General features: G+C 33.0%; 1 protein-coding gene across 1 annotated transcript in view; it reads left to right on the forward strand.

Moving 5' to 3' along the window:
* Positions 1-20,311, forward strand: part of ERBB4 (erb-b2 receptor tyrosine kinase 4) — an 830,995-nt gene that overhangs the window by 449,895 nt on the left and 360,789 nt on the right. The window contains exon 4 of the mRNA XM_077770965.1: positions 17,355-17,489. Within this exon, the coding sequence (XP_077627091.1) occupies positions 17,355-17,489 (135 nt within the window). The remainder of the gene's footprint in view (positions 1-17,354; positions 17,490-20,311) is intronic.

The following is a 20,311-nucleotide window of genomic DNA, read 5'->3' on the forward strand; positions in this document are numbered from 1 at the left end:
ATGATTTCATAGTCCTGAGATTGAGCCCTGTGTAGGGCTCTGTGCTGGCCACAGAGCCTGTGTAATATCTCTTTCCCTCTGTTCCTCTCCTGTTAGTGCACATGTCTACACCCTCTTCTCTTTAATTCATTAATTAAAATAAATAAAATAGATGCAGTAAACTATTAGCTTTGCTTTGCATACAGAATGTTTAAAAATTAGGGCACTTCCCAATAAATTTTGGATTTTGGCCCCTTTGAACATAACTGAGCTCTGGCAACCCTGAGCCCTGATGTCACATAATCTGTTGGCAATGCTCCTCTGGAGCTGGGCAGCCACTGCTCCTTTATCTGCAACAAGTTTGCTCTCCATTTTTCACACTTCCAACCCACTCTCTGTTCCTGAAACTTCCTTTACCTTACGCATTTAAGGCCAACCCATAGATGTTTGAATTTTGTTTTTGTCAATTAGAGCATTTAAGACAGGAGGTACTGTAGAATTTATTATTGTCTAGACTACTTAGCAATAACTTAATATAAGCCATATACATAAAAGTATAGGAAGTTTTTGATCTTTGTTTTATAGAATATTTTTGCCCATCTACTTTTTCAAAAATAGTCTTTTTAAAAATCTCTTCAATGAGTAATGATGTACTTTGAATTGGCTTCTCTCTACTTCTGAAAAGAAATGTTGGTTTACATAAAAAATTTAACGGGATATATTTTTCTATTATTAATATGTATTTGCCACCTGTCAGCTGAATAGATCCAAAATTGCTTATTAACCAAGTTGAATGAATAAATGGATAAAATGTATAAATAAATGAACTTCTACACTTTAGGATTCTACACTGTGTGGAAGGAATTCCTTGAAAATGTGCCAACTTTTTTTTTAACTTTTGGATCACATCTTATTATCCTAGCTGTAATTAGAAATCTTGTGAAATTAAGAACCATTAAATTCAATGAGTTTTCAGCATCAGAAATTTGCCCAGAGGCACCCAGCCTATGGGTCTGACTAGGACTGGGTTTTCATAGAGTTCTCCCTCATCTCCTCCTATTGATTCTAAAAGGGAGTGTCTCTTCCACTTAGCTAATTAATTACACCTGCCAAAAAGCAGATGGTTCTGCAGGCTTTGAAGCATGGAAATAGCGAGGTGCATATCAGCTAGCTTCAGCTTCCCTCAGTTGGAATTTAGATTATGACTCCTGAAGCTACAAAGAAAATAAAGTATTACATAATTACAAAAAAAATATTTAAATGTTTTTATTCAAAAAATATAGTTTAAGGTATAAAGTATCTTTTTTTTAATTCAACACAACTACACTTTTAAAATAATTATGTTTATCATCTAGTTTGGAATGATACTTGCCAGATGTTGCCATCGAATTGCTCTGAGCTCAAAGTAAAATGAAACTAGAGAAGCAGGGCCACTTGGAAAATTGTTAAAAACAGTTCTCAAAATATTACAACTTTTTAGTAAATAATGTTTTTGCGTTGTTGTTTAATGATAAGAAAAGATGTATATGTAACAATGGTAAAAGTGAGGGCATTTAGTGATGCTCCTACTAATATTCCCACTTGTATTCCACATTTTTATACTAGTCTGGTTAATCTTTATTTCTTCTCTCTTGTATTTCTTTTTTCTTAAATTTCTTTTTTGGTTTTTATTCATTTTTTGAGAGACAGAGACAGAGCACAAGCAGGGGAGGGGCAGAGAGCAAGGAAGACACAGAATCTGAAGCAGGCTGCAGGGTGCTTACAGGAGCTGTAAGCACAGAGCCTGACAAGGGACTTGAACTCACAAACCTCAAGATCATGATCTGAGCCGAACTTGGCCACTTAACTGACTGAGACACCCAGATGCCCCTCCCCGCTGTATTTCAAACGAGGTAGCTTAAAATAGAGTATCACTGGAGCTTAATTTTCTATGTAAAATTATTTCAAATATGACATAATTATATAAACACATCCTACAGAAGTAAATTAGGCATAGAATATGAATGCACACAGATAATCTATGAAATATTCTCTTTAGTAAGGTCATATTAAATTATTCACTTTAAATCTTTCTGAATTCACAATTATTTAGTTTCATAAAATTTCTAAAACTATTGTCTTTAATTCTAGTTTGTGTGTGAAAACTTTTAGTTTAGGGCTTTATATTTTGAAAGATAATTTCATTAAAATTGAACATATTTTTTGTTAGAGATTGAATACAAATTCTTCTACATATAGGGTGTTATTACTTGTTTTCTCAATACATATATGAAATTAATGTAAATAAAATTAATGTTCCAAACTCCCATGAATAAAATCACCTCCCTCTGTTTCCACTATTTTTTTCACTATTTTAAATAGATTATTATAAATTATTTCAAATATTTTTTTTAAAGTTTATTATTTTGAGGGGGTGGGAGAGACAAAGAGAAAGGGAGAGAAAGAATCCCAAGCAGGCAGGCTATGGGGAACTCATGAAACTGCAAGGCCATAACCTGAGCCAAAACCAAGAGTCAGACACTTAACCTACTGAGCCACTTGGGCTCCCCAGAGGATGATTGTTTAGAATGTATGCCTTAAAAAGATACCTCAATCTTCTGTACTATTGAGGAGTGTACAATTTAATTCAATAAGTTTACCTACAGAAAGGATTTGTGATAAAGCTACATTTAACCATATGTTTTAATTTTGAATTCATTTCTCTTCTACTATATGAGCTTTACCTCATTTGCCTTTAAGATTAACAGTATATTAAAGTTAATGTTAAAATAAACTTTCATTGATTTGACTTCACTAATTTGAATGATCTATTCTTTTGCTCTTTGTATTAATTGTTCAACAGCAAAAGGTAAAAAAAAAAAAAAAACATTATAAGGATATTGCAGATTTGGTTAGGAGAACCAAATGCACTACACATTTAAATTATACATTTTCATATTTTTAGAAATATAGTTGCAAAGCACATAGAGGCAGATTCTACTCAGGCTATGATTGTGGATAAGGTAATTAAAAATCTTTATGCCCTATTCATTAAAACAGAACTTCCAAGGACTAAGCATAGATAATGTTCCCATAGTACTTGGAAGTAATAAAGTCGCCTTTCTTTTTTTTTTTTTTAATTCAGTTTTTTACTCATTTGAAGGGCTTTTCCTTAAGTAGTCTGAATTCTTGAAGTTTTATTGTGCTGCCTTTTCCTATGTGTCTACTTCCGACAGCAGCAAAAGGAATGTACCTCCAATGATAAGGTTGGGATATAATTCAAATATCTAAGAGAGCAAAGATTTTTTTCAATGCATAATTTTTCATGTAGAAAAGATACCTTAAAAGCATAATTTTACCTTTCAACGCAATAAAATATTTTCAGAAAGGACTTCAGAGAAATTATTCTGAGTTTTTAATTATACTTAGAAGTAGATTATATCATTTAGAGTTGTACCTCCTCGCTGCTTAATTTTTCCCTTTAAATTTCTCAAACTTTTCTTCTATTGTTGGAGAATAAAAGATTTAAAAGCAGCATCTCAACCCAGCAGTTAATGAGTTGGAATCCTAGTTCTCTAGAAATCTTACAGTTATTTAGCTCTTTAAACTTCTGGAAAATAAGGTTAGTAGTAATTACCTCATAGGACTTCTCTATGAAGTAAGAGAAATAGACATTATAAAGATGTTCAGGTAATGGCAGTATTTACTAAAAGTCACTAGAGTCAACTGATTAACTATGGGCTTTGGAGCCTGTTATGCAGGCATTTGAATCCTAGCTTGACCCCTAGGTGTGAGGCATTCAGCACCTTCTTTAATCATTGTGTGTCTCATTTGTTATGCCATTGGGACATAGAAGTCCCACCCAGAAAAAGAAAATTCTGAATGTAAAGATGTTAAGTAATTTTATGGATAATATAAATATCATAATATACTTCTAAAAGGGCATCAGAAGCTAATATAAGTTGAAAATAATTTTAATGAAAAATAATAAAAATTTAAAAATAAGCAAACACAAACCCACATATTCTAATTTTGCCTAATAATTCTGCAACAGTTCTAGCTCTCTCAGAAGGGTATTTATTTATGTGATCAGACAGAAAAAATTGTTAAGCAGAATAGAAGAAATTTGCTGGCCAGAGAACTTTACCTATTTTCCTAATAATAATGATACATCAGTTGAAGATTTGCTCTATAACAGACACTGTGGTGAGCATTTGCATATGTGAACTCTTTCTCCTTATACTTGCCCTAGCAGAGAGGTATTATTAATATCCAGTTTATAGATAAAGGACTGAGGCTTAGAGACAATAAGTGGTGTGGCTGAATGTGTACAAGTACCTTTGGTAGAGATATGGTTATCAGGTCTCACCCGATAGCCTGTGCAGAATTTACGTCCTAGAAGTCTCTTCTTGAATGTTGGTAGTTGACTGACCCCTCTGACATTGTGAAGCATATTGAGTCATTTCTTTATGTTCAGCCTCAAAGGGCAGGCAAGTATCTGAAATAATTTTTAAATCATATTTATTAACCCAGGAAAATGGAGGCATTCTAAAATAAATGTGCATCTTAATTTAGAAGACATGATAATAAAGTTACAGAACTGTACCATGGCATAGCAGATCCTATTCTGTTGTGACATCAAATGTCACACTATGAAAATAATGTTTGCAATGGGGAAAAATTAGAGTGGTGGTTCTAGGATCCATAGAATATAATGATTCATTAGAAGTGATATACATACTTTTTGCAGAAATTTTTATGTTTCTTTCTTCAGATATTTTAAATATCTACCTTTAACTCATAAAATCTCTGAGCAAATATTGTATTTGATTACACTGTACCATGTACCACATCTTTCCTCCAAAGTAAATGGCCTTTGTTTTCTTGTATAAAGCAGCAATGTTATTATAGTAATGCTTGTTACACATCTAATTTTTCTTATGCATTTTATTGATTTAATTTTAAAAACTTAATAAATTTAAACAGAAATGTGCAGAGTCCCACCTCCCTGCTCAACCCTGAGCCATACAGATGTGTTTAATTGTGTTCTGTGTTTTCTAATTAATCCATCCTGCTGCAGTAAAAATGTCAGATCCATGCAATGGAAGAGGAGAGCTCAACTTACTTGCCCCTGTCCTTTGGCATTTACTCCATTTCTTTGCAGTACAGTGGTCATGGCAATGGATGGAAAGGTCACCTGGAAATTGCCAGTAGAGATATTGGAGCCTGTGATCTATGTACCAACCTGAACTAAACAGAGAGAATCTAACAGCTTTAAATGTTGTCACAGAATGTAGTTACAGGCATGACAAGAAATGACTCACAGGGTTAATTCAACTAGGTATCCAGGATTACTCAGTGTGGGAGAAAGAGTAGTTATAGAATTTTCATTCTTGTTCTCAGGAACAATCAGTCTTATGAAATACAGATCATCCCATTTTCTATTAACCAAATTTGGGAGTACATATAATACTATTTTAGCTCAATGTATCTAGTTCTAAAATTACTACACTATGCACCAAACTTCACTTACAAAGATTTCATGTCATTCTCAGAAGTTTTCATTTGGTCTTTTTACCTCCCAAAAGAGCCATGCTTCAACCAATGTGCATATATTTTTAAATCATTTGGATAAATGAGGTTCCTGAACTACACTGATAATTTGAAATAGCTACCATTTTTTGAGTACCAGATGCTTTACGTATATAATTGCAATTCTCACTGTAAGCTAGCAAAGTAAATATTATTGTTCCTATTTTATAGATAGTAGAAAAGAAATGTTAACTTGTCTGAAATCACACAGGTAAAAGATAACAAAGATGTGCTTTAAAAAAATGAACTATCTATAAAAAAATTGTGGCATATTCATATAATGGAACAGTAGAAAATAAAAAATGAACAAATTACTAGTATAGGCAACAGTATAAATGAATCTCAAAAACATTATTTGGAATAAAAGAAAGCAAGAAAAATACATAATGTATGATTCCAATTGTATAAACTTAATACAAAGGCAAAAGTAATCTATGGTCATAGAAGTCAGAAGAGTGGCTTTAGGGGGCTTGATTGGGAAGAAGTAAGGAAAATGTCTGTGACAGAAATTTTCTGTATCTTTGTCTAGATTGTGGTTAGATGGATATAGATGCACAAACACTGGATGCATGTATGTGTAGAAAAGAGAGCTTAAGATTCATGTAGTTTACTGTATTACTGTATACTCATTTAAAACTTCATACAAACTAATCTAAGTACAAAGCTACTTTTGTTCTATCTTGCCATGGTATTTGATATGTCAGATTTTGAAACCAATGCGTTATAAAATTATGATATTCCTATTCAAACATTTATTCCTAATTTTCTCCAGATTAAAACTCTATTTTAAAAAACTGACTTGGGGCGCCTGGGTGGCTTAGTCGGTTAAGCGTCCGACTTTCCCTTAGGTCGTGATCTCGCGGTTCTTGGGTTCGAGCCCCGCGTCAGGCTCTGTGCTGACTGCCAGCTCAGAGCCTGGAGCCTGTTTCAGTCTGTGAGTCCCTCTCTCTCTGACCCTCCCCTGCTCACACTGTCTCTCTCTCTCTCTTAGAAATAAATAAAACATTAAAAAAAATTTTTAAAAACTGACTTAATTTGATTTGGACCTAAATGTGACTTTTTAAAGTGTAATAGTATCAGCTTCTGGGCAATCATATTTTATGACTTATTTACTTTCTTATTTTTTAAAGTGGTGTTTTTATTTATTATTTTTAACATCACTTTAACAAATAGACATTTTGTCAAGGACACCGAGGCCTCCAAACTATGGATTTGTTATTTTTAATATTTTTATATAGCCTTTTAATTTTTTTATATAGCCTTGATGTTTGAAATAATATTATAATCATTTTACAAGATTAAGTCATCCTTCTTTCTCTTGCTTTATCTTTTATTTGCAAGTCTTAGCTTGCCAACAACAAACATACATAACAATATTATTTATTATTACTGTCATTGGGACAAATCATACTATGCTGAAATACTCTAAAGAAGCAGTGAGGAAATCACACATTGTAAGAAGAATTATTAAAACTATACAAACTAATATTGTAGGTGAGATATTTGAAAGTGACCTTGCAGCATATCCCAGGCTTATTGTATTAAAGCCTATAAATAAAAGGGACAAATCATTTCTGGGTACTAATATGACTTTCCCCCTTATTGGTAATGAAAACGCTGAACTCCACTGATTTCTTCTACCGAAGCTATTACATTTTCTGGAAACTTGGAGCAGTTATTTAAGAGGATTGTTGTCTGTAATGAAGGCTTTCTAGTATATAAAGAAATAAAAATATCTGATCTTTATGTAAAGGAGTATTCTATTTTAATAGTAAAAGATAATGAATTTCTCAGTCTCTTTGTATACCTTTGATTGTGTTCATCTTTATCAGAGAGATATTTATTTACTGTGAATTTTTCATTTAACTTTCAGAATTCACACTTTATTCTATGTTTACATAATTATTGGTATTGTTTTAATATATTTTCTAATATACCTTAAAGTATCATTTTCAAAACATCGAATCACATTTCCAAACAAAAAAAACCAAAAAGTTAGGAGGGTAACATCTGGTACATTAATTTGCTCAATTGTTTGCTAATAACCTCAAATAGAGATCAGGTTTTCCACAGTGCTTTATAAGTGTTTTCACCATTAAAAGACCCTTCCTCAAGTAAACAGTAACCTTTTACCTATGAAAACCACACTTTAAAAATAATATTTAAGAGACTAAACTCTATTAATAATTCGGAAAGTGAACATTAAAGTGATACCACATCACATGAACCAGAATTGCTACCATAAAATACATAGGAAAAAAAGAAAACAAGACAAAAGAAAGAAAAGAAACAGGGGTTGACAAGGTTAAGAAGCAAGTAGATTGCTCACACACTACTGATGGGAATATAAATTGGTAAAAAAGTACTTGGGAAACTGATTGTCACTATGGTCAAGCAATTACATTTCTAGTTATGTATGCAATATAAATATGTATATATGATTACCAAAAGGCATATTCTAGGATGTTAATAGCAGCACTATTTGTAATAGCCCAAATATGAAAGGTATTCAAATGTCCATCAGCATAGAATGTACAAATCAAGCATTCAGTACCATACAGCCATGAAAATGAACAATGTGGATGAATTTTGTTAACATAGTGCTGAGCAAAGTGGAGCCAGACAAGAAAGACTGTGCATAGTATTATTTCATTTATGGTATTATCTCATAAAATAAGTAACAATAATTTTGTTCAAACTCCGGATAAAGATTCCTTGGGGGAATGATGTGAGGAAGAAAGCTTAAGGCAGGCTTCTGTGATGATGGAACGTTCTATTTCTTGATCTGGCCACTGGCTAAATAAGTATGTTGTTTGTGAAAATGCATTGCATATGGTATATGCACATCTATGTATATATATTATCCTTCAGTGAAAAAATATACTTTTGAAGTTACACGATTTATGTTTTATAAGTATTCAGGAGAGCAAGGAGCTTTCTTTTGCATCAATATGTCAGAAACTGCTTCTTGTGTCCCAATATCCATTACCACTGACGTGCTTTTGAATAATATATGAAGTTTAGCTAATCATTTGACCACTCATGAACAAATTCATGGAGCCAACAGCTCAGTCCAAGGAAGGTAGGGAATTAGTCCTTGTTCAGTGACTGTACGGACCTTCATTAAGAAACAACATGTTTCACCCTCTCCTCTTCGTGCTTTCCTTTGTTTTTTGCATGGAAGTTATCAGGTAGAAACTCCTCTTGTATTAAGATTCTGTGGCAATAAGAGGGAATGGAATCTGAACCCCTGATGACTGGGAATTTTCCATAATAGCTTTGAATCACCAAGACAGACTTTTATATGAGAAAGAAAGAAAGAAAGAAAGAAAGAAAGGAAGGAAGGAAGGAAGGAAGGAAGGAAGGAAGGAAGGAAGAAAGAAGAAAGAAAGAAAGAAAGAAAGAAAGAAAGAAAGAAAGAAAGAAAGAAAGAAAGAAAGAAAGAAAGAAAGGAGAAATCTCTATCTTCTTTAAAATCTAATCTAAGTATGCAAAATTAATATGAATAAATGGAAAAAGAAATACTCTTGTTTATACCAATGAGGAAACAACTATTTAAGTAATTACTAAATATAAAGTATAATATGATCAACAACTGTGTGACATGTTGTGAGTACAATAATTCCATTACTTCCATTATAGAGTTGAAAAAACTGAGTTTCATAAAGGTCTTCAAGGTCACACATCTTGCAAGCAGAAAACTAGATTTTGAACTTAGTTTTACCCAGTTACCTAGTTTCAGTATTATTGCCATTGCACTCAAAGCCCTGAAAGTGGAAGATAGATTGATCTATCATCTATGTATCTACCCAGCCACCTACCTATACCATATGTATCTATCTTATTTAACCAGTCACTTACTTTTATAGTATATTTATCTATCTAAAGTATAGAATGTATTCTATAGTATAGAATGTATTATGATTCTAATACACAAGATGAATTTGTTGGAGAGGGTGGTCTAGAAGGAAAAATTTAATCTGATATGATGTGGTAGAACCTGAATTACAGAATAGCAGTGGATGTAAAAAGAATAAATTAAGGGACATTAAGAAAATTTTTACATAGGATATCATGGACAATTAAATATACTGTTGAATGAATTAATGACAAGCATCAAGTTTGGAGTCTAATTGACTTTTACAGCATGTTATTCTGATTTTCACTGAAATAAGGAAACAAGGGGAGTACATGTTTGGGAGAAATTATTAGAGGAAAAATATTAAGCATCTTGGTACATACATAGAATTGTGTAATGAGGTTAGAGAACAATTTGAGAAGGAAATCTCTTATTCATAATTCAAACACAGTTACAAGACAAAATTTACTTTTAAAATTTTCCAGAGAACATCAATGAGTTTGAGTGGATTACTACCTCCCTGATAGGAAGAATTAATACATTAAATTTACACTAATTTTATTCAGATTTTTATGTGACTTATAATGTGAACATTATCTAGTACATGAGGAGGAAATATCACTTATATTATGCTACCAATTCAGCTAATAACTTCTTACAAATGTCAGTCATGTTCTCAAGATGTTGTTATGTCATTATAATAATCAAAAACATTTGAATTTCTATTTCTTTTTTTGGCACTAAGGCCACAGAAAGATGTATGTCATTGTTCTTATCCTCTAAAGGTCTACAAAAGAGGAGAAAAGGCAAGTACACAAAAGAATAAAGAAGGTGAGGAGTATTTGCTGTTAGGTGAGTGGTTCATATAATCAGTGTTATAGGTAGTTAACCTCCAAAAACTAGACAGTCATAGTGGACTTCTCAGAGAAGTTAGAATTCAAGCTAAAACATAATGAAAGTTAAGAATTACACACTGGGGCGCCTGGATGGCTCAGTTGGTTAAGCATCTGACTTCAGCTCAGGTCAGGATCTCATGGTTCGTGGGTTCGAGCCCCGCGTCGGGCTCCGTGCTGACAGCTAGCTCAGACCTGGAGCCTGTTTCAGATTCTGTGTCTCCCTTTCTCTCTGACCCTCTCCTGCTCATGCTGTCTGTCTGTCTGTCTCTCTCTCTCTCGGAAATAAATAAAACATTAAAAATTAAAAAAAAAAAAAGAATTACACACTGAAACATTATGGAGGGCATTACTGAGCTGCATGCAATTGGAATCAAGATATTTTTGCTATTATTTTCTATTTTAAGCTGATTTTCAGCCAATGAATCTAATCATTTCTTCTTGAAATTGCCCTGCTCGGATCGAAGAACTGTCCACTGTTACTTCCTTGCATTTATTCAGTATCCGTATCCATGAGCTTTTGACTCTGATCATTGAGCTGAAATACAGAAGGTTACATCACTCATTTACATTATCACCCTCTCCCCACTCCCAATACAAATGTGACATTTCAATTTTGCACACTTCAACTCTCCTTAAATCATCTGTATAAAAACTTCAAAGCTTGATTGATGATGAATGAGCCATTGTCTCCTCAAGCACCCGCTTCTCATTAGCCTTTAGAGTCTCAGCTTATTAATAATGAACCTTGAGGGCTGACCCAGTGGGGTAGCAGCAATTCATTGTGCTCCCAGCTGAAAGGTCTAGGTTTGGGAAAGATATAGGAATCTCTGGACCAAGTCCATTCCAGAGATGATGTATTAAGTATCACAGGTGGATGATGTGAGCTGTATTACTTTTGTATCATTATCTGCCACAACAGACTTGTGTGGCTTAAGGTGATGACAGTGAGAAAGATACATTGCTTTATGTCTGAGAAAATCCAGTGACTGCTTCCTGTAGTGTCATCTTGGAAAATGGACTTTTGCCACTTTGAATTTTGATTTCATGATTGTGACCTTTGGTTTGGATAGGCAATATAAGTCTGACATACAGATAATTACTGTGAGAATGTCTGAATAAATCAAGTGCAATATCTCTAATCTTTATTTATTATTATTATCATTTTAATTCTAAGGGTGACCTGTATCTGTGCCCATGCGAAATAAGGCATTTAGAAATACAATCAAAGATTGAGGTTAAATATTTCCTTCTTGTTTATTTGACTTTTTTATATTATTATCTTTTGTAGCTTTGTGAGTAGAAGTAAAATATTCACTGTTGATACCAGTCATATAGACTACAGTGAGATATGGCAAACTGCGTTTAAAATTATAATCTTTATTTTGTAAAAAAAAAGAAAAAGATGTTCAATCTTATCTATGAAATAGTTACAAATTATGCATGAGGTCAAAGCAATTTTGTTGACTTCTTAAAGTGACTAAGGAGGTCATATTAATCTGTATTTTCAGCAAGGATGCTACATCACAATTAGGCTATTCTGAAGGAGGCAGGGGGAATAAAGTCATGATTCAGTATTTTATCACATTTTCTTCTGAGAGAATATATTTGCAAAATGTCAACGATTGTCTTAATGGTTACTCATCCTCAAATTCACTATAATAACTAGCATTTGGAAAGAAATGAAGAATGTGAAAGAACTTATTTAAATAACACAAACATTTCCTTCTTCATTAGACTCATGCAAATGGAAAATCAAGAGAAGTAATGGTCAGTCAAATGGGCAATCTTTGTGAATTGGAAAGCTAAGACACAAGTACTTTACATCCTCTTTAAAATGTCATATTGGCACTTTACACCTTCCTAAAAAAGAATTTAAGGAACAATATGAGGTAGATTTACAGTTAGATATAAAATCATGCTCTTACACTTTGTGTAGTATATGCTAGATAATTTTCACAGGTTTGAGGAAATTTGGTGTGTCCAAGATAGAGCAAAACCATTTTTATTTACTTGATAAGTAATAATTGAATTTGATGAACAGAATAGGTTTAGGGATACCAATAAAAGTGTCTAAATGCGACTTATAAATATCAAACATACTGCTTGCATAATTTTTTACATTTTCTTTTTTTTAAATTTTTTAGTGTTTATTTATTTTTGAGAGAGAGATAGAGACAGCATGCGCAGGGTAGGTAGACAGAGAGGGAGACACAGAATCCCAAGACAAGCTCCAGGCTCGGAGCTAGCTGTCATCACAGAGCCCGACGCGGGGCTCTAACCCACGAACCGTGAGATCATGACCTGAGCTGAAGTCAGATGCTTAACTGAGTGAGCCACCCAGGCGCCCCTACATTTTCAATTATAAGCATTTTGTATAATAAAAGCTATTTATCTTTTAGCTTACAAACACTCTAACCTCACATATATATTTTTAATTTTCCCTGTATTCAAGGTACTTTATATTTATTGGCCTACTCAAATATACTTTTCTATAATCAAGATATTATATCTTATTTCATGAAGTAAATATTATTGATCATACATCTCCTTTTTGCCTTACATGATGCTAGACACTGATGACACAATTTTGACCAAAGCAGAAATGACCTCTAACTTAAATGAAATGTAGAACCAGTTCAGATAATCTATTGTGTTTAAGGGGGGAAATCTTTCCATTTTTACTTCGATCTGGTCAGCATATAATTTAAAATTAAGAGCTACAACGAAAGTTAATTGATCATTGTTGGCGGCAAATTCCATTACTTTTCTCTTTTAAGTTCAATTTAACAAGTATTTGTTGATTTCCTTCAGGTTTGACATATAGATAAAGCACTGAAAAATATCCCTTCACTTCATGGAGTTTAGTCTAATATTTCAGTTATAAATTGTGTACTATATATGTTAAATTCAAAATATCATAAAGTAATGTGGATTGCAATTTACTTACTCTATTTACAAAAGGATTCATGTTTTTTTTACTTGACTTGAATGCATTAATCTAGTAGGAAATGTTTGATAAAAAACTGTTTAAATGTTTACCCAGTTTTAAATAATTAAATACTTTTTTCATAGAATTTCATATTTCATATATGTATTTAATTGTGGCCTGTATTAAAAAGACACAGTTCTGTTTTGTAAACTTGCTAGCTATGATAAAAAAAAATCATAGCAGTTTTTTTCTACCAATTATTACAATGACCAAGAATCTATTTGTGTTTCTCTTAATTTTCTCTGATATATTTCCTACCATGGAAGTGAAATACAATGGATTGGGATTTACCTTGAGCTCACTTACTTATTCAACATTCTTTAAGTCTTTTCACTTTTCAGACTTTGTGCATCTTTATTTGAATATCAGTTACATTTGTACCTCATTTTCTGTCTTACTTAGAATTCCGATTTTTTGTCATGGGTTTAAAATTTAATTATTAATCACTTTATTGCATTATTTTTAATGTTTATATAGTTTTTGAGAGAGAGACAGAGACAGAGTGAGAGTTGGGGAGGTGCATAGAGAGAGGGAGATACAGAATCCAAACCAAGCTCCAGGCTCCCAGGCTCCCAGATTTTCAGGCTCCACCCTCCAAGATGTCAGCACAGAGCCTGATGTGGGGCTTGAACTCACTAATCTGAGAGTTTGTGTCCTGAACCAAAGTTAGACACTGAGCCACCCAGGTGCCCCTCACTGTATTGCTGTCTAATGGAAGAGAAGTTCCTAGTGTAACACAGATGGTACCATCCAATAAGTCTTTCACAGAACTTGTGTACAACTCTGGTGTTCTGGTATGTTGACAAAGAAAGAGCTAATGTATAACCAGACATTTTTCTGGTAACTTCCTGAGCGAAGGCCTTACCAAGCTTTCTGTTTTCCTAATATTTGTCTCTCTTTCTAATTTAAAAATGCAGCCAACCCTTTACAGTCGACCATGGCAAAAACATCAGGGATCCCTTTTGTCCATAAATAATCGGTGTCCTTAACAACTTTCTTACATGTCAGTATACACCCCTAGCATCTTCTTAGTTCAGAAATAGATCTAGGTGAATATTTCACCACATAAACATATTAAATTAATGTTCAAAAATGTGTATAAAGTTATAAAGCCAATGTAAAATATACTAATGAATAAGTACAGTATTAACATTATTTCCTGTCATCTATTTAGGTAACCAAATTGATTAAAAGAAAATATAAGATAAATTATACATTAAAACTCTCCTACAAATGCCAATGAAATACACATTTTTCTGATTGTGCTATTTTGACATTCACCAACAGAATACAGTCTAAGCCAAACATGAAGGAAAATATTATTTTCAGGAAAAGTACACACATATATGAACAGATTAAATGTGCCTTATGAATATGTTATTAAATACTAGAAATTTATAGATCTTCCTGACCAGAATTCTTAGCAGATGGTGGGTTTTGAATTTAGGGTGTTATCCAAGTTGATCATGATTGTAGTCTTAATTTGAAATTTTAACATGTAAGATTATACTTGAATTATTACTGCCTCCTTTCTAAATCCTTTTCCAAGTACAAACCAAGCTCTCGAGCAAAATTTTCTGAGAAACAAATGTCAACACTGGTAGCAGATTAATATTGTTGAAGAAAGGGATTTGATCAGATTATTATTCAATATAATATAATCTGATTCCATTTGGATATTTTTAGATAGGAAGTTAGAGATGGATACTGTGTTCCTTCAATATGAACTGTTAGAATTATAATGTGAATCCTGAAAAATATACGCTTTCTACAATATTTGAACTATTATCTTTTCTCCTCACATTTTTGTTAAAGTAGAACTTTTCCAAATGTAAACTGAAAAATAACCTTCATTTCCTGGATAGCAGTCAAAATCTCCTTTCTTTGTCACCTAATGAAGTATTATTCCTAGAGCAGAAGAGCATCACCTAATGTCTCATGAGAAAGCTATTAGTATGAGATCGTCTCATTTTATAGATAGAAACCTAATGCCAATCATTAATGTAGAAATCCATTTTTACAGTCTTTTGTGTGTCTTACATCTCCCTTCTACTTTGATGAGGATTGTATGGTTAGATCATGAAAAATAATGAACTGGCTTTTAGAAATGGAAAGATGATCTAATTTCTTTTCTTCACTTTTTTATTCCCCCCTCACCCGAGAAAATGGAACCAATAGTCGTTGAAAGGATTGATGATGAGAATAGGAGATTTTATATGTGGAAAGCCCTGTGATACCACAATTAATCTGGTGCATTTTATACATGCAATGCAATAAGGGAATTGAGATGTCCTCACCTATCTCACTTTTACAAATACTCCTCTTGTGGTGTCCAATGTTCCTTTCATTCATTTATCCCCCTCTTTGGTGTAAGGTGACTCTTCAAATTTTAGCCTGGGATACTGCACAAGAAAGGCATTATATTTTTCAAGGCTGTCATGGGAAATAAAGTGATTGCCTTCCCAATATTTATGTCCCTCTACTTCCCCACTAATACTCCTGCTTCTTGAGGTTTTGTTCAAGCAGCAATATGTCCACTCAGCCTCTCACAGTGGGAATGGTCAGGGGATAGTCTTCTGAGTAATAAAAGGCTGACATAATTCTTGATGAGAAAGAATAGAAAGTCAGAGCCTCAGTAGGATGATGTCTCTTGCTTGCTCTTTTGTTTTCATCTTCCTTGAATTCAGATAGACACTTTTTTAATGTTTATTTTTGAGAGAGAAAGAGAGCAAATGGAGGGGGAGGGACAGAGAAACTGGGGGAGAGGATCTGAAGCAGGCTCTGCACTGACAGTGGACAGCCCGACATGAGCCTTGGGCTAAGGAGCCGTGAGATCATGGCCTGAGTCGAAGTCAGAAGCTTAACTGACTGAGCCACCCAGGTACACCAAACATTTTTAAATACAGCAACCCTTTTGTGCCTGGGATGAATAGAACCAGGACTCAAAGAAGATGTAGGTACTGTGGACACTACTACCTCCTATAGGTTTCTTATTGTGTGAGAAAATCATCCTCTATGTACATAAACTATTGTTACCTGTTTTTATGTTACTTGTAACAGTGTTTAATGGACTCAAATATAATATCTCTTAAGTTATTTGAATTGGATGAAAAGGAAAGATGTGGTAGATACTGAGTAGGAAGATGCTATGTATATTTCTAACCAATAATTTCTTCAAGTAAAAGAGTGGTATTTCAAAAAATATATATATTAGTATTTTTAGAGGGAATATCTACTTTTCTTTTTTCCAGATAACTTAAAGCAATCTGAGAATTTTTATATATGGTCAGCCATTGTTCAGGGGTAACAAGTTAGCTGACCAAGGCCAGTGAGAAATAGAGAATCAAGTAAAAATTGGCTTTAATGAATTTTATCCCATGTTCCTGCCATTGTTCCAGTGAACCATGGGGTTTTTATTATGCCTTGCTTTGTGTTGTTCTGAAAACATAATTGGCAACTCTGTTGATTCCATTTTAGAGGATCAAAGAACATTTTTATGGTTGAGACATTAATTTTAGCTTTCATTTTGTTTTAATCACTTATCTACTGTCTCCAGTCTATGTCACATAGATGGAAAGCATTTTTCTTAAGAGAGACAAATGAGTTAAATGACCAACAAGAGAGGATTAGTTAAATAAATATTATTTACTTTATGCTCTGGCATATTTTATTCTCATTAGAAATAATGTACAATAAAATTTAATTAGCATTAAATACTCATCACTTAATATGAAACAAAACTACCAGGTTTTGAAATATTACATGAAATTTTATTCCAAGTTCAGAGGGGAAAAAAAAAGGAAAGAGACTGAGAGTATCTATGAAGTGTTTCTCTGAGTACTTATGGATTATGGATGGTTGTTTTTCTCTGTATTTTCCAACTTTTTTCCAATTTCTGCAATCAATTTATGTGACTCAGTAATGGTCTTTTTAAAAATGTCTTGGCTATTAACAAAGTAACTCTAACATTGAAAATCATTTAAGAATAAATCACTTTTATTGACTACCTTTTTATTAACAAAAAGTTTGACAAAAAATCTGTTTGTTTGTTTTAATACAGAAATCCTTAATGGTGGAGTCTATGTAGACCAGAACAAATTTCTTTGTTACACAGACACAATACATTGGCAAGATATTGTTCGGAATCCGTGGCCTTCCAACTTGACTCTGGTGTCAACAAATGGTAGCTCAGGATGTGAGTAACATTATCCTTTTTAATGTCTCAAAATATTCTTCTACTTCTTGTAAAAACAAACAGCTAATATTTGTCATGTCATTAATAATATTTTGAATTTTGATTGCATATATTGAAATATTCAGTTATACAGAACAGAACAATCTTTTACTGCCGGTTAACTCTCTTTTCAGGATCATAACTTCCCTTTTGTAAATTCTCATTCTTTTAACATGACTTATTTTGCTAAATCTAAATACTTCACCATATTTCTAATATCTAAGCATTCCAATGTATAAATGTTTAAACATGTGCCCCAATTGCTTCTCGGCCTTTTGGCTAAGATCAAGTGTAAACATGTGCCCCATTGCCCAGAAACTTAAGTCCAGTATCTATGGCTTCAACTATGTGTGAGCCATGTACACAGAGAAAAATGTGGTAGAACAAAAATATTACTTCCTATTTACTATAATATTTTAAATTATAAAAACACATGGATGAACATTTTAGAATTCCTAAGCTTACATTTGCCCTTGAAACCTTCATGGTAATACTGTGTAACAATCCCAAGCACCTTAAATAGAGTGGAGAAATACAGATTTCATAGAAGAGATATATGTTACATTCTGGCTTTAGTCATTAGCCTAATAAACTATCCAGTTTCCCGTTCTTAAAGTGTATTGTTTCTGTTACAGAGGATTTATCAGATTCAGAGTGTTTAATATGATTAAATGACAAGCAAGTAATATTTGAAATAAATCATTAAAATCTTAGAAAAATATTCTGCCTGGAATCTGTTTCATTTTCATAAAGCAGGCTATGTGGTCCCATTTATTGCTACTGACATTTGTATGAGAACAGAATCTTTATCAAGTGTTAACCTGGGTTTTGTATTTCTCATCTATTATTATACATTTCCCACCTGAAATCATAACTATCTTCGCACTGTTTGATAATTATTTGCAATAGTACTGATTGTGTTATGACACTTTTGTAGGAAATCAGACTCCATGGGACAATTATTAAATTTCATGATTGTCCTAATAATATAATGGGGAAATATGAATATATTTGATCCAAACTAACAGCTGTGTTTTTAATAAATGGCTAAAACTTTTTTTAAAGTAGAGTAAAATAATCTTCTTGTCACTTTTGAGCAGAAATTTGTGTGAGACTTCATCTTTACAGCGTTCAAGGTGCCTACCTTGTAAAATTACATGTGAATAAAATATTGAAAATATTCATATTAACAAGACAAATGATGTGCTTCAGAAATGGCTTTCATTTTCAGTCCTCCCATACTATGGTACATTTTGTATATTTGGCGGGGGTGAGGAGAGGGGGAGGATAGTGGTTAGATAAGAGGAAAGGCCTACTGACTCTTCGCTTATTAGAGTGACCAATCTATAATTGCATGTATGAGATCAGGAAAGAATGAAGCCCAAGCAACACAGAAGCCAAAGGAACGGCTTACAGGATGTGGAACAGGAAAGGTCTGGGGGGTTCCTGCACTTTCACAGATGGCATCTCTTTGTGCTATTGTTTGTGGGCAATCTTGGATGGTTGTGCCTGTAATTAGGCAACTGTAGCTGCATTTGTCTTGCATGCAAATAATTGCAGGTGCAAAAATTACAAATGTAGAGTAGAGTCATAATAAATGGTCCTTTACAAATTAACCACCAATTGCTTGTTGAAGTTTTATTCTTTACATACTAGTTCTCTTTGCTGACACATTAAATATACTGCATGACACCATACCTGTTAATAAGAATTGGCTAGTCTTTGGATATTGGTTTCAACTTAGCCTATTTTTTCCTCTACCTTCTCTCCATGGGTGATGACAGATACTCTCATGGTTTTAAATGGAAACGTCTATGCCAATGACTCCCACAACTACACACCACTCAAGTTAAAAAATCTGGTGGTCATCATGGACTTCATCTGCTCATTGGTCATGGCATTGATTTAATCATATTGAATTTGTCTATTTCTTGATTTTACATATTTTTTATTGCCATTGATCGAGTTCAAGAATTTGTCCAAGTCTGAGTTACTGAAACAATCTGAATTCTTAATAGTTTTTGAGGCTACGGACTGTGCAATCTGGTGAAACCAATAGCTCCCTACTTACAATATGTTTAAATTAATAAATAGGCACAGAATAAACATTATATATCATAAATGCATGAAATCAATAAGTTTATAAAATAAACTTTAAAGGATTACATACAAGAAACTGAATTATGCTGAACTACATTTATCAACATGCCTAAAAGTAAATATGTGATATGATAATAAGCTTCTTTATGAGTACATTAAATACAAAAATTCTAACAGTAGGATTAATAAGCAATGTAGTTGTGGAGCAGCAATAGGCCTGAGTATTATTTTATAAAGGACTGTCACTTTAGCAATTGGTGTTGGAAAAATTGGATATTCCCATATGCAATATTGAAGTAAGATTTTACCTTACACTATGTGTAAGAATTTAACTCAAAATGAATTAAAGACCTAAGCATAAGGCCACATACCATAAAAATTCTAGAAGAAAACATAGAAGAAAAACTTCATGGCATTGAATTTGGCAATGATTTTTAGAGCTACCACCAAAAGTGAAGACAACAAAAGCAAACATAGAAAAAATGAGGCTACATCAAACAAAAACTTCTGCACATCAAAGGATATAATCAACAAAATGAAAAGCAATTTACAGAATGGGAGAAAAATCTACAAGTTATATATTTGATAAGGGGTTAATATCCAGAATATATAAAGAACTTTTATAACTCAATAACAAAAAATTACCTGATTCAGAAATGGGCATAGACTTGAAATGGCATTTC

This window comes from Crocuta crocuta, unplaced genomic scaffold (assembly GCF_008692635.1).
Source record: "Crocuta crocuta isolate KB4526 unplaced genomic scaffold, BGI_CrCroc_1.0 scaffold160, whole genome shotgun sequence".
NCBI lineage: Eukaryota > Metazoa > Chordata > Mammalia > Carnivora > Hyaenidae > Crocuta > Crocuta crocuta.